Raw genomic sequence first — 15,217 nt, 5'->3', positions numbered from 1 at the left:
AGGGTCACGATACTGGCTGTCAGGTCATTTATTTTTCTTTAGGTTTTATTCCTGGCAGAGTTCTGGGGACGTTGTTGTTGTTGTTGCTGTTTTTTTTTTAAAAACAACGGATGAAAAACTTTTGTCTTTAGTAGTTCTCATCAAAATAATTTGATTCTTTATTTATTCATGTATGCAAATTCCATAGGTTCGTCAGTATTTTCAAACACTGATGATTATAATCAAGGTATAGCATCTCATTCATTTGTTATTTGCTTTCTGTCAAAATAGAAATGAACAGTGCATCCTGACCAAAAACGTGATGAATTCTTTGTGTATTTTTAATTTTTTAAAACATTAAAAATTTTTTTTGTAAGTACATTAATTTTGTAAGTAATTAATTCAAATGAGTTAGAATGAGATGAATATGAATTTTGGGGAAGTGTTGATTGTAGAATATTTTAAGGCGGAGCAGTTTTGTTAAGTGTAAATTATAGAAACTGAACTAACAGTATTGATTGATAGCAGTCTTAAAGGGACCTGCTCTAATGAAAAGATTCGGATATTTTTAACATGTTGGTTAATGTATATGAGTTCTAACAATCCCAAACAACTCTGAGAATTTTGAAACATCTCAAAGTTTTGAAACGTTTAAAATCTTGTGACTTCACAGGCTACGATCCAACCTATCATTTCACCTTTCAACATTTAGCATTTTTATGCCTATACTTTATGAAATGTGGTACTATACTAGATGCTTAGTACATACCTGCCAGTGAGAAAAATAGATACATCAACAGATAATTATGATACAGTGTGGTAAGTGCTGTATATGTTCACGGGTAATGAGAGAACTCATACATCAACTCGTTTCTGTGCAGATTAATGCACTTCTCTGCTCTTACATTATCCTCCTGCTAGAATGCCCTTCTAAAAAGCTCTGCACGTGTAAATCTTGTCTGTTCTTCAAGCCTCAACTTAACCTCTACTTTTCCATGAAGCTTTTCCTCATTTTCCTACCCTCTCCAAACCTAGGGTAATCTCTGAGTTTACAGGTTTAGAGAAGTGGGCATATGGCAGGCCTCTTACAGTTAGCATCTGTGCAGCCACTCCCTCATAGTGAAGTTTCTACTTGAGGTTCTTGGCTTCAAAGGGGATCTGTGAATTCTCTGAAATTATATGCAGAGTTTCATAAGTGTGTTTAATATGAGAAGTCAGTCTATAGCTTTCATTTGATTTTCATAAGATTGTTACATTGAAGGAAAAAAAGGGTGAGGAACTACTTCCCTAAACAATAGACAGAGAGAAAAGGGGAAGGCATTTTAGAAGAGAAAAGAACAATAAGGTAATGAAGACTTGAAGTTGAGATGGAGATTGACTTTCAAGAGACAGTAACTACAATTCCCTGGCATAAGCATGAGTTTTCTGATGAGTTAACAGAGGTTAACTGGGGCTTTGATCTTGCATGCTAAGTTGAGGTGCTTGAACATTATTCTGCTGGTAACAGGTTAACAAGTGGGAGTTTCTGAGAAAGGGATTCTTGAGAAATAAGTATATTCAATAATTTAATAATTTTTTTTTGTAATATTGTCTATAGTCTTCAGAATAGTCAATATTAGAAGTAAGAAGAAGATTTTAACTACCTAAAGCCCTTGAAAATAGCAAAGCTATCCTTAATGGAAAGGTGATATTAATATAAATCAAATTTCTGCTTCATTTTCTCCATTTGAAATCTTAATTGAATCTTCTGATTGTGGAAGATATTGAAGGACATAACCCATATGGGAATCCACTTATGGTGGTTGGGTACTTTGGAATTTTTTAAGTACCCATAGAGCATAAACAAATTTTCTTAGCATAGTAATTTTCTTTAAAATAATCATTAAGTTTTATTTAGCAACTGCTTGCTGTATGATAATCCCTGCTAAATACTATTGGTTTTTTGCTTTTTGTTGGAAGTAGAGAACTGTCTAATGTAGCATAGGTTAGTACTTCAAAAAAGATTACTTCTGCATAGTTTATATCAGAGCTCTTACTGATGTATCTTTTTTCTTTTTCCTTTTTTTTTTTTTTTTTTTTTTTTTGAGACGGAATCTCACCCTTTCACCCAGGCTGGAGTGCAATGGCGCAATCTCGGCTCACTGCAACCTCTGCCTCCCAGGTTCAAGTGAATCTCCTGCCTCAGCCTCCCAAGTAGCTGGGATTACAGGCATGCACCACCATGTTCAGCTGATTTTTTGTGTCTTTTCATAGAAATGGGATTTCACCACGTTGGCCAGGCTGGTCTCGAACTCCTGACCTCATGATATGCCCACCTCAGCCTCCCAAAGTGCTGGGATTACAAACATGGGCCACTGTGCCCAGCCCCTGATGTATCTTCTTGAGAAAGGAAAGAGAAGTTGGTGAACCTGCTGCCTTGGGTTGTAATTTCGTTTTAACTTTTATTATAGAGAATTTCAAAGATATATAAAATAGTGTAATGAACTCCCATGTGTAGCCATCCCCCAGATTGAGAAATTGGTAGTTCATGTGTATGCTAACATCTGAGAGAGAAGACATTTAAGTGTGTTTCCATTACCGAGCCTAGAGTAAAATGGAAGACAATCGTAGTACATAGCAGAGGGACAGTTGTATGTGGTGCTTGAGACAGTAGGCTTTCAAGTCAGGTGCCAGTTTGAATCCTGCATCTATTTCTGTCACTCGTGTATCCTTGGATCAGTAACTTTCTCTATGCTTGTTTTCTTATCTATCAAACGTGTGGTATAGTACCCATCTTACGGGATTTTTGTTAGGATTATATGAGGTAATATATGTGAAGCAGTTTATACAATGCCCAACAAATAGTAAGTGTTCTTATAAAATAAGTGTTGGCTGAAAAATACTGGAAAAATTTGCTTGGAGTTTAAATATATAAATCTGAAGCATTTTGTACTTCAACTTCCTTTGAACTTGAGGAAAATATGTGATTCTGCTTATGTAGGAAATTAATCAAGAAATAAATCATTTAGTCAGAATTCCCTTTTTGCTCATCAAGGCTCATTTGAAGAACCATGACATAGTGGAAAGAGAGCCCACGTAGACTTGGGAGTCAGAATTGCTCGAGTGCTCCCTGGCTATATCTAACTTCTCTGTGTCTGATTTTCCGTATCTATAAAAGATAATTATAGCAAATATATTATAATAATTGTTGTCAAGATAAAGTGACAGTGCATGTAATAATTAGCCTGGCGTGAAGTAGGTGATCAGTAGATGGCTAGCCTTATTGATCTTGTGTATAGGAATACCCAGCCGAGAATTAATGTTTTTGCTACTAAAGCACACATTGCTACCTTCAAGTTTTCAAACAAAATGCTTGTCAGGCAGTGTGTACAAAACTGATTAGAAAGCTGCTTGCTTAATGATACTGCAGTACACATTTGTGACCAGCTATGCAGGGGAGGGGGCTTGCAGAAACTTAGAACAGCAGTGAAATAATCTTTTTCTAAGGAGAGCAGAAGTACAAGATACAAAATGTATAATGTTGTCATTTCCCTCAATCTGTTATTTGCAAAGCATTGTATTAAATGCTGACAAAGGTTTCATCTCTTAGATCTGTATGTAAAATGAGATATAGGTATATCTGTGAGTCTATACATATTTGTGTGTGAGAGAAAATATAAGGCAGTAAATCAGATGTGTTGACGAGCTAAATGGTAACAATATAAGTACTTTCAGAGTTTTGAGATTAAAATGTTAGCTTTTTGCCTATAGAGTTTAAAGATGAAATAGTTTCATGGAGATGGGGGAAATTTAAGTTTTACCTTGAAGGATACAATTTTAATATTCACAAAGCTGCCAATTGCCCCTCCCTCAAGTTATTTCCCCCCATTCTTCCTGTTCTAATTAGATTTTTGGACTACCCCACAGCTTTGAGTCCCAGATGCATAACTGAGGCCAAGCCACCAAAGAACATCAGTCGTCTTTGACGTTGGTCTCTGCCAGCTTTGGGAAAAAAAGCTTACAATTTAATATTTTGAAATGTTAGCTACAAACATCCTGTTATCTTACAAACAACTCTGAATTATACATAGCCAATTTTGAAATTCCTCCTCCACGAAAACTACTTGTGACAAATGGCAGTAATTTCTGAGAAATGGCTTTTCCCCCCCTCAGTTTAATCAGAAGCTATATGAAAAAGGACATAGGAATTATACTGATAAACCCTTAGTAAGATTGGATGGTTCTGCTGTCTTTGGAAATGAGCCTGTTGATGAGAGTACTTTTGTTGTTTTTTGTTTTTGAGACAGCGTCTTGCTCTGCCGCTCAGGGTGGAGTACAGTGTTGCTATCTGGGCTCATTGCAACCTCCACTTCCCAGGTTCAAGTAATTCTTGCACCTCAGCCTCCCGAGTAGCTGGAACTACAGGTGTGCACCACCACACCCAGCTAATTTTTGTATTTTTGGTAGAGATGGGGTTTTGCCATGTTGGCCAGGCTGGTGTCAAACTCCTAACCTCAAGTGATCCACCTGCCTCAGCCTCCCAAAGTGAGCCACTGTGCCCGGCCTGATGAGAGTATATTTTTGTTATAAGCAAATGTGTGGTAGCTGCTTCACTGTTTAGGACCACTGTGGCTAAAACGTCTCTCTTGCCCCCAACTCGCTAAAACCTGTGGGAAAGGTCATCCTTTTCAAGTGCTTGACTTTCCCGATAGGTTCTTCCATGTGTTCCTAGGAAGACAGTGTCACGTTTGGAGCTATTAACTAAATGCATTATCTTTAATTTAAATGTTCAAGTATATGTTTTAAACTATTTGAATACTACTTGGTAGGCAAAGCACAAAGCATTTTACACATTAATGTCACATAGTTTTAGCCTGTAGGAATTAGAAAAGAAAGGAAGTCCATAATAAATATTTCTAAATGACTTTTTTTGTTCTTCTAGCATTCTGTGAAATTGTAGCTCTTATATTCTGCCTTTTATCACTTATTTTAAACTTTGATACCTGCTTATTTAATGGGCATTCTCGGTTATTCTGATAATACCTCCTAACATCATAGATCTTACATGTTTATGAATTAAGATATCCTTTCTGCTGCTCATTTTTCTTCACTGGTATATTAACATATTTAGCGTTTAGCAAAGTACATGTTTTTAGCAGAATAGGATTTTGTTCTGTCTTCCTGCAGTAGCAGATATTAAATTTTTTACTTTATGTGTTATAGTTAAAATCCTCCTAGTAATTAATACCTGAGCTGTGTTGAAAGCTTCAGTATTTCAGCCTCTAAGATTCTAAACTTTGACTTTTTTACTGTACATGTATATGTATAAATAGTAAAGAAATTAAGAATACCATGGGAAGTAAAGGCTTCCAAAAAGCTTTACTGAATGGAAGATTAGGATTTTCTTTACATTTCATTGTCTCATATGTGCCCCTGAAAGGCCTAAGCAGTGGGCTGGCCTGAAGAGGTAGAGGCAGAAGAAAACAAAGTTGGGGGAAAAATGGAATTCATTTGTTCCTGAAATTTTCATGCACTAGCGTAACTGCCTCCTTCAATCTAGAAAAGAGATGACAAAAATATATGAATTTATATAGGAGTCTTTCATATAAATTCTTGCTCTACCTATTACTAGCTTTATAACTGGGAAAATTATATAACCTCTCTGTGCCTCAGTTTCCTCATCTATAAATTGGGCACAATATTAGTACCTACCTTAAAGGATTGTTAAGAAGAAGGAATGAGAGGCTTCTGGTAAATACCATACTGTTGTAATTTTATCAGGCTTGATAAAACTAAGATCATTTACATTATTCGTTTAAAAGGTTGATTCTTACAGTTTTCATTACCATGAAAACATAGAAACAAAATATTCTCAATGCTCTATTAAATAAAAATGGTAGTATCTTGTATGGTAGAACACAGTCCACTGTTGCAGCTCGCCACTTTATATGCAGATTTTGTTTATATGTGGCCATTTTGATGTCCCCATTTTACGCAACTATTCCTTTAAAAACATACACAGAGGACTTCTTAAACATGCCCTCTTATGGACTAAGGCCGTATTCTTGGTAATACCCAATCATTACAATTAACATGAAACGCAGTTCTTAAATGTTGGCCTTGATAATGACTTTCCCACAATTGCTATTTTGGGTCCTTTCTTACTAGCCTGAGGAAATGACAAGATTGAGAAGCATGAACAGACAACTCCAGATAAATGTTGACTGTACACTGAAAGAAGTTGACCTCCTTCAATCTAGAGGTATAGACTTGATTATTTGGTAAACCATAAGTAATAGTGTGGTATTTTAAGCTGCTTAAATAGCAATAACTTTGGTTTTGTAGATTTAAGAGAGAGTTTTTATCCGTGATAAGATTACAGTCCTGGAAAGAGATCCCGCTGCCCCATGATCATGGATCAGATTTGGGGATGAAAAAATAGTTTTACTTTGGCAATTTCATCAAGTTCTTATTTAGACTGTTCTATGTTGTTACTTTGCATTTATCCTCTTTTTGTCATTTACTGTGAATATTTTATAAATTGATGGGTTTTAATTCTAAAACTTGGTAGAGTACATATTATATGATAGACATCTAAAATATCTGTAAAAAAATAGGGATTCCAAATCAGAGTGTCAGATTTCTCAGTTTTAAAATAAACTCTGTATGTTATTTTTCATGTTATGTTATGTGAAAACATTCAACTATAATCATAGTTTTAGTTTTTTGGATTTTTTTACAGAAGTATACTACAGCAGAAGCTCTCTTAAACTGACTTTCATTTACCCAACTCACCAGATTAGAGATGGTCTTCATTTTCTGTGGAAAATATACTGACTGATGTCCACAGCTGCTGCATACTTTTGACTAGTAGGCTACATTCTGGTAGGCCCATGAACATTGCTCCCATTGGTTGAATTGTCTGCTTACCAAGAGTTCATTCTGTCCCCAAACCTGTTATGCCAGTTATTGTATTTCTGCAACTTAATGTTTCATAAACTGACATGAAGGAGAAAGCTGCTCTTTCTATGAAAGCCAAAGGCAAATCACTCAAAAAAGAGGGACTGTGAATTAGATATGGGTGAAAACAACTGAAAAAAGGTTAAAGGTGAAAATCATGTAAGTCTAAAAGGATTCTATATTCAAATTGCATTATAAGTCTTGTTAGTATCTTTATTGCTCCATTCTAAAGCAATCAAAATTATAGATGAGGGTTCAGCAAACTAGGGCCTGTTACCTGTTTCTGTGAATAAAAGTTTTAGTGGAACGATAGCCATGCCCATTTGTTTACATATTGTCTGTGGCTGCCTTTGAGCTTCAACAGCACAGTTGAGTGCTTGCAACAGAGACTGTATCACAGGTCCTCAAAGTGTAAAATATTATTTGGCCCTTGACAGAAAAGGTTTGTCAACCTCTGCTGTAGGTCACCATGGGTATGGTTTATGTAAGAAATACAATATGGAACTCCAGCCAACAGACACATAAAAATTAGGACTTTGTCTAACTTTAAAATATAGCTATATACAAGTGTTCTGTTACATTAAAGTTGATGTGTAATTTTTCTTAACAATTCTGTATATTAATCAGCTTCCCTGCCCCCCACGCATCCCCACACTTACTTTTCTTGATTATGGCAGCTAAGAGAGTGTCTACAGTGTTTCAAGAGTATGTAATAAAATATCTCACTGCCATTTGTAGGCAAGATTAAACAAACAGTAGGCTAGGCGCAGTGGCTCATGCCTGTAATCCCAGGAGTTTGGGAGGCCAAGACAAGAGAATCAGTCGAGCCCAATAGTTTGAGACTAGCCTGGGCAACATAGGGAGACCCTGTGTCTACAAATAATATTTTAAAAATTAGCCAGGTGTGGTGGTGTGTACCTGTGGTCCGAGCTACTTGGGAGGCTGAGGTAAGAGGATCACCTGAGCCTGGAACGTCAAGGCTGCAGTGAGCCTTGATTGTACCACTGTACTCCAGCCTAGGCCGAGTCCAGAAAGAGACTCAGTCTAAAAAGCAAAAAAGAGAGAGATTAAAGATTAGAGGCAGGTGAACCCCAAAGACACGGAATTATCCGAACAACATACAGAAGCAAACTTGAATGTGAAAATTAAGCAGTCTACTCAGGTATCCTTAAAGTTATTTTCAGATGCCTAGTCACTCTATAGCCCACTTACTTGAAGCAATCAATCAAAGAATTACTATGCATAATGTAGGGGTTACATAAACTATTGCTACTATATTTTAGAAGATTGCATCAAGTTTTTTACTTGTGTGGTCTTTGAAGCAAAACAAAAACCAGTAAAACATTTGGTTAGGATACTTATAGTAAGCCTTTTGTGATCTAGAAATCAGAACATCAGCTGTAACAAGTAATTGAAGAAGTACATAAGCAGCTTTTTAAAGCATAAAAAGATCCAATTAATACATCAAATAGCATAGTGGCTTTTATGAGCTATCACAGCAGTTATTTTGGGAAAATTATCTTCAAACAGCATATTCAAGTGGATAAAACATTTGTGAAAGGGTCTGCAAGGGAAACCATTCTTAAAGTTTTATAAGCAAAGAGCTGTGTTTTTGGTCTGCATTAGACAATGAACTCCTTTGGATACTTAGGCATTTCTAAATCTCTTTTCATAAGGAATCTAAATGTATCCACTTTATACTAAATTCTACTCTTCCACACTCCAGAAAACTTATACTGAGTTTCCAATCTAAACTTTTAAGCTAGGGAAGGAATCTAAACCTTTTTTCGTGGTGGTGGGGGGAGGCAAGGGAATAAGCATTTGGATTAGATGCAAATCAGTACATGATTTGATGAAAATCAGCTTTTTTTGTGATTTTTGGTAAGGAAAACTTGTTGGGGGAAAAAAAAGGTAGATCTGGAAATCAAGAGATTTAATGTATTTAAACTATCAGTATCAGTACCATACAGCATCTTCTATAAATAAGTATGGCTACAGTTAACTGTAGTTGTTCAGAACAAGCAGAGCATAGTGATAGGTTCACAGAAGTGAAGGCAGGACCCAAAACTGGCACTAGATCAAAACCAACCTTGGTGGAGTCACAGCAGGAGATGTGGCTGAAAGACAGACATTAGACCAAGGAATGAACATTTTAAGACAGGTGAAAATTTTGTGGTAAGACAAAATTCTGAGGTACTGTTTTAAGATTCTCCTTTTCTTGAAAAGGAGAATACATAAATTGCTGATGTTATTTCACATTTATTGAGGTTGCTTAGTTGTCTCAAAATATAACTTGATTAATCCTTGTAAATGTTTATATTTGGCTTCTTCCATTGTTCAGTTTATAATCGATAAATTTGTAAGGTAAATTATGAAAAATATGAAAGTAAGCATTCACTATTTAAGTCTTCTTTCTCATGGTTTATTCATTAAAAATCAAAACAAGCAGAAAGAGAAAACAGTTTAACCATCTTTTCATTTCTCTTCTTCATTTATCTCCCCAAATGCCCCACGTGCTTCATCCTGCTCAAGGAAACTAGCCGTACAATTAGAAAAATATTTATTTAGGTGTAGTACATTGTAGATACACATCTGTGTAGTGGTTTTCTTGGGCCTTTTCTCATAGTAATGAAAACACAATTTCATTGGGAGGATAGGATTATGTAATGAGTTTTGAAATCCTGGAAAACATTTTTTCCCTTCTTATGTATTTTATTTACATATTTTCTTTAAAAAAAAAATCAAATAACAGGAAAAAGAGTTCTTAAATTCCTGATGAATGTACTTTCTTTATAGGAAACTTTGATCCAAAAGCCATGAATAATTTTTATGACAACATAGAACCTGGCCCAGTTGTACCACCCAAGCCATCTAAAAAAGGTGAGTATGAAAATGTCACAAATATGATGTGAATAAATATCAAAATAATTTGGGAGTTCACATTTGTATCTGAAGAAATTTTTACTAGAGGTTAACTTGTACAGCATGAATAAAGTTACTATATTTTAATATTTTTATTTTTTTGAGACAGGGTCTCATTCTGCTGCCCCAGCTAGAGTGCAGTGGTATGATCGTGGCTCATTGCAGCCTTGACCTTCTGTGCTCAAGTGATCCATCTGCCTCTCAGCCTCCCAAGTAGCTGGGACTATAGGCACAAACCACCATGCCCAGCTAATTTTTTTTGTAGAGATGGGATCTCACCATGTTGCTTACACTGGTCTCAACAAATTTACTATATTGATGTTAATGTGGCAATAATGAAATGTCTCCAAACTTTAATTTTTTAAAAGTACTGAAATTAGTATGTCTTAGAGTTATTGTCAGAGGTAATTAAATGTAATATATAATTTTTACAAACAGAAGTTGAAACACTATATTACATAGTTAACATTGTAAATTTACTTAGCATTGTAAAATCTACAACCCTAAAAGGTAATTCTCATAAAATAATGAGGATTTTAAAGGTCAAATGTTAGAATTGCAAGTTAGATTTGCAGTAGACTTAAGATTATTTTTCAGACAACAAAAGAATCCTTGGGTACTCAAAAGAGGAACATAGCAATTAGTAGCAACTAGGAGTTTTCCCATCAAGAAAATAAATCCTACATAACTAAGGTTTGAAAGAATCATTTTTGGATGATTGTTACATAGAATTGATTTAATATTAAAGATATCAAATGTGGTATTTTTTATGTATCAAATGTTTAATTGGCATTTCCGTATCTTAAAAAACTAATTTTAATTGAATTTACATGTTGAGTCATTTAGGCCAGACATGGTGGCTCATGCCTGTAAGCCCAGCACTTTGGGAGGTCGAGATGGGCAGATCACATGAGGCCAGGAGTTCAAGACTAACCTGGCCAACATGTCAAAACCCCATCTCTACTAAAAATACAAAAATTAGCCAGGTGTGATGGCGCATGCCTGTAATCCCAGCTACTCAGGTGGCTGAGGCACGAGAATCACTTGAACCCCAGCAGGTGGAGGTTGCAGTGAGCCAAGATCATGCCACTGTACTCCATTCTAGGCAACAGAGTGAGACCCTGTCATTTATTCATTAATTCATAAATAGTCATTGAATGTAGATTAACTTTCTGCCTCATTCCTAATATTTTAATCACTTTTGCCTTAAGCAGCTCAAGGTAGATTGATCACGAAAATACATAGAATAGTGGAGGATGCCTTATTTTTAAAGAAAATTTCCATTTAACATCTCAGACTTATTTTTAATTAAGGAAAGTATAAATTCTATCTAAATAATACTACCTGACCTAATTACTTAAATTTTGGTTGAATCGTTTTCTACATATATTAAGCTCAGTACAGAGTGGGTTTTTTGTTTTGTTTTGTTTTCTTTTTGAGATGGAGACTCACTCGGCATGTCGCCCAGGCTGGAATTGCAGTGGCACAATCTCAGCTCACTGCAACCTCTGCCTCCCGGGTTCAAGCCTTTCTCCTGTCTCACCCTCTCAAGTAGCTGGGATTACAGGCGCCCACCACCGTGCCCGGCTAATTGTTGTGTTTTTAGTAGAGACAGGGTTTCACCATGCGAGGCTGGTCTTGAACTCCTGACCTCAAGTGACTTGGCCTCCCAAAGTGCTGGGATTGCAGGTGTGAGCCACTGCACCTGGCCAAAAGATAGCCTATTGATTTCTAAAAATCGTACAAAGAAGAATCTTAGTGGATGACTACCAAGTGCCAGATTTGGTACTTTGGCAGCATTATGTGCAGTTTCATGCTGAAAGTCACTAAGGTGCATATTTATCATTGATCAGTTTGGTCTTTTGGGGTCATAAAATCTGTCTTTAAACTTGATTTTGCCTGAATGTCTTCGAAAGAAGTATCGCCAGACAAACTTTAGTTAATTGATTCAAGGAGCTGTCTTGAAGGAACTGCCCTATCTAAGGGAGGGCATTAGAAAGTTTTTATCCTAGAAACAGGACCAAGCTGATTAGAAATGGTGGAAAACATGTCCACCGTGAGACATCCATCAGCATAAACTCTCTATAGGTATGGCGTATTAGTCCGTTTTCATGCTGCTGATAAAGACATACCCAAGACTGGGCAATTTACAAAAGACAGAGGTTTATTGGACTTACAGTTCTCATGGCTGGGGAGGCCTCACAATTATCATGGAAGGCAAGGAGGAGCAAGTCACATCTTACATGGTTGGTGGCAGCCAAAGAGAGCTTGTCCAGGAGAACTCTCCCTTATGATAACCATCAGATCTTGTGAGACTTACTTACTATCGCAAGAACAGCACAGGAAAGACCTGCCCCCATGATTCAATTACTTCTCACCACACATGGGAATTCACGATGAGATTTGGGTGGAGACACAGCCAAACTGTATCATGTGCTCTGAGGGACCCACCACAAATAACAAAGACACTGCTATTACTCAGGAAATTTCAAGGTTTTGATCCAGGGACAAAGCCAGACCTCTCTTTGGGCAAGGCAAATTCTTTTCTGTGCAATAGTTAAAGCAGTGCTTAGAAGGAAATTCATAGCTTTAAATGCTCAAATGTAAGACAGGAATATCTAAAATAAATGATCTAAAATTCTACCTTAAGAAACTAGAAAAGAACAAAGTAAAAACAAATTAGAAGAAAGGTAAGATAAGTCAGTGAGATAGAAAACAGAAAAAGTTAACACAGCAAGAGTTTGATCTTTGAAAAGATAAAATCAATAAACTTCAACATAGACTGATCTATAAAAAAGAGAACACAAATTAACACAATCAAAAATGAAAGATGGGTTATCCATTACAATGATAATAAAGGAAAGTGATGGACATCTTTCTGCCAGTAAGCTTGCCACCTTAGATAAAGTGGACAAATTTCCTGAACAGTATAATCTACCCAAACTGAAAACAACATGAAACAGTAAAAATATATATATATATATATATATATATATATATATATATATATATATAAAGGAAACTGAATCTACTATCAAAATTTTCCCCACAAAGAAAACTCCAGATCCAGATGGATTCACTGGTGGGTAAATTCTACCACATATTTAAGAAAGAAAGAAAAATTACCAATCTTAACAAACTGAGAAAATATAGGAGGGAATGCTTCCCATATTTCTGTTTTCTTTTTTCATTTTCTTTTCATGTTACTGAGAGGAAGTTGTAGAGATTTTCAGTATACCTCCTACCCCCACAAATTCAAAGCCCCCCTGCATTATCAGCATCCTACACCAGAGTGGTACGTTTGTTACCACTGATGAACTTATATTGAGACCTCATAATCACTCAAAGTCTATAGTTTACATTAGGGTTCACTGTTGTTGTACCCCATCTTTTTTTATGGAGCTAGCAGAACTGATTCCAAAACCTAGTAAAGTTATGTATCTGCCCCTCATGAACATAAAAATACATAATTCTGGTTTCTATCTCATTTACTTACATTCACAACATATTTTTAAAAAGGTAATACATCATGACCAAGTTGAGTTTGGCTTAGGAATGTAAGCATTAAAAAAACAACCAGTGTAATTCACCATATTAAAAGGGAGAAAAAGCATATGATCGCTTTACCAGATACAGGAAAAACATTTGACAAAATTCAACAACCATTCCTAATAGACAAAAACTTTTAACAAATTAAGAATAGAAGGGAACTCTTTCAGTCTCATAAAGGGCATCTTTCAAAAACCTTTAGCTACCATTATTACTTAAATAATGCAATCCTGAAAGCACTAACATTGGGAACAAGGCAAGGATGTCTCTTCTCACCACTGCAACATTGTACCTGGAGTTCTTAGCCCATTCAGTAAGAGGAAAAAAAAGCATAAATATTGGAAAAGAAGAAATAAAACATTATATATACTACAGATGACAATTATTTTTAAAATCCTAAGGGGACTGAAAAACTATTAGAACTAACAAATTTAACAAGGCCTCAGGATACAAGGTCAATATATAAACATATTTTTACAAGATCAGTAAACCATTAGAAAATAAAATTTAAAAGATCATTTCATTTGAAAAACCATTTAAGACTTAGGAATAAATTTATCCAGAGATGTATACATTGAAAACTATGAAACATTGCCAAAAGATATTTAAGACCTAAGTAAATGTGATATACCATGTTCATAACTGAATCAATATTTTTGAGATACTTGTTCTTACAAGATTGATATGTAGATATGGTATAATACCAATTATAATCCCATTAGGTGTTGGTACTTTTTAAATTAACAAACTGATTATCAAATTCATATGGAAATAACAGAAAGTCCTAGAACATCCAAATTTTTCTTGAAAAAGAACAACCAGAAGTCTTAGACTGGCTTGGTGCAGTGGCTCACACCTGTAAATCTAGCATTTTGGGAGATTAAGTCAGGAGGATCACTTGTGCTTAGGAGTTTGAGAACAGCCTGGGCAACATAGTGAGACCTCATCTACAAAAAAAATTAAAAATTACCCAGGTGTGGTAGTGCTCACCTATAGTCCTAGCCATTTTGGTGGCTGAGGCAGTAGTATTGTTTGAGCACAGGACGTTGAGGCTGCAGTAAGCCGTAATTGTAGCACTATAACTCTATCCTGGGTGACAGAGCAAGACCCTGTCTCAAGAAAAAAAAGAAGTCTTAGACTAACCAACTTCAGGACTTAGTATAAAGCTACAATGACCACAGTGTGATATTGGTATAGGAATAAAAAAAATAGATCATTGGAACAGAGTAGAGAGCCCAGATGTACACCCCCCAGTCACACTGTCAGTTGATATTTGACAAAAGCACCGAAGCAATCAATAGAGAAAGGAATGTTTTTTCAACAAGCAAAGCTGGAAGAACTGGATATCCATGTGGAAAAAACACACAGTTTGATCTGTATCTCACCTCATACAAAAATATTTGAGATAGGTCATATACCTAAGTATCTCATAAAAATATATGAGATAGGTCATATACCTAAGTAAGTTAAACTATAAAGCTTCCAAACAAAACAGTATCTTTGCAACTTAGGTTTTTAGACAGGTCACAGGAAGCAATAAAAAGAAAAACAATTGATAAATTAGTCTTCATTAAAGTTCAGCACTTCTGCTCATCAAGTGACACTATTAAGAAAATGAAAAGGCAAACCACAGACTGGGAGAAAATATTTGTAAAATAGGTATCTGATGAAGGACGGTATCCAGAGTATATAAAGAATTTCTACAACACAGTAATAAAAATACAAAGAACTCAATAAAAAAGGGTAAAACACTTGATCAGACACTTGACAAAGGAATATATATAAGACCATGAAAAAAGAAATTTTCCTGGGGTAATGAGATGGATCT

General features: G+C 35.6%; 1 protein-coding gene across 8 annotated transcripts in view; it reads left to right on the top strand.

Moving 5' to 3' along the window:
* The window catches only part of TAB3 (TGF-beta activated kinase 1 (MAP3K7) binding protein 3), a 62,903-nt gene that overhangs the window by 38,093 nt on the left and 9,593 nt on the right, over nt 1-15,217 (top strand). For 6 of the 8 annotated variants that reach the window (XM_074391896.1, XM_010334841.3, XM_003924066.4 and 3 more), the window contains 2 exons: nt 6,127-6,220; nt 9,715-9,798. In XM_074391896.1, the coding sequence (XP_074247997.1) occupies nt 6,127-6,220; nt 9,715-9,798 (178 nt within the window). The remainder of the gene's footprint in view (nt 1-6,126; nt 6,221-9,714; nt 9,799-15,217) is intronic. The other 2 variants (XR_012515726.1, XR_012515725.1) reach the window with 1 other exon arrangement.

Source organism: Saimiri boliviensis, chromosome X, assembly GCF_048565385.1.
Source record: "Saimiri boliviensis isolate mSaiBol1 chromosome X, mSaiBol1.pri, whole genome shotgun sequence".
In the NCBI taxonomy this organism is placed as follows: Eukaryota; Metazoa; Chordata; class Mammalia; order Primates; family Cebidae; genus Saimiri; species Saimiri boliviensis.
The sequence above is the reverse complement of the archived record's forward strand: the minus strand, read 5'-3'. Positions and strand labels throughout refer to the sequence as shown.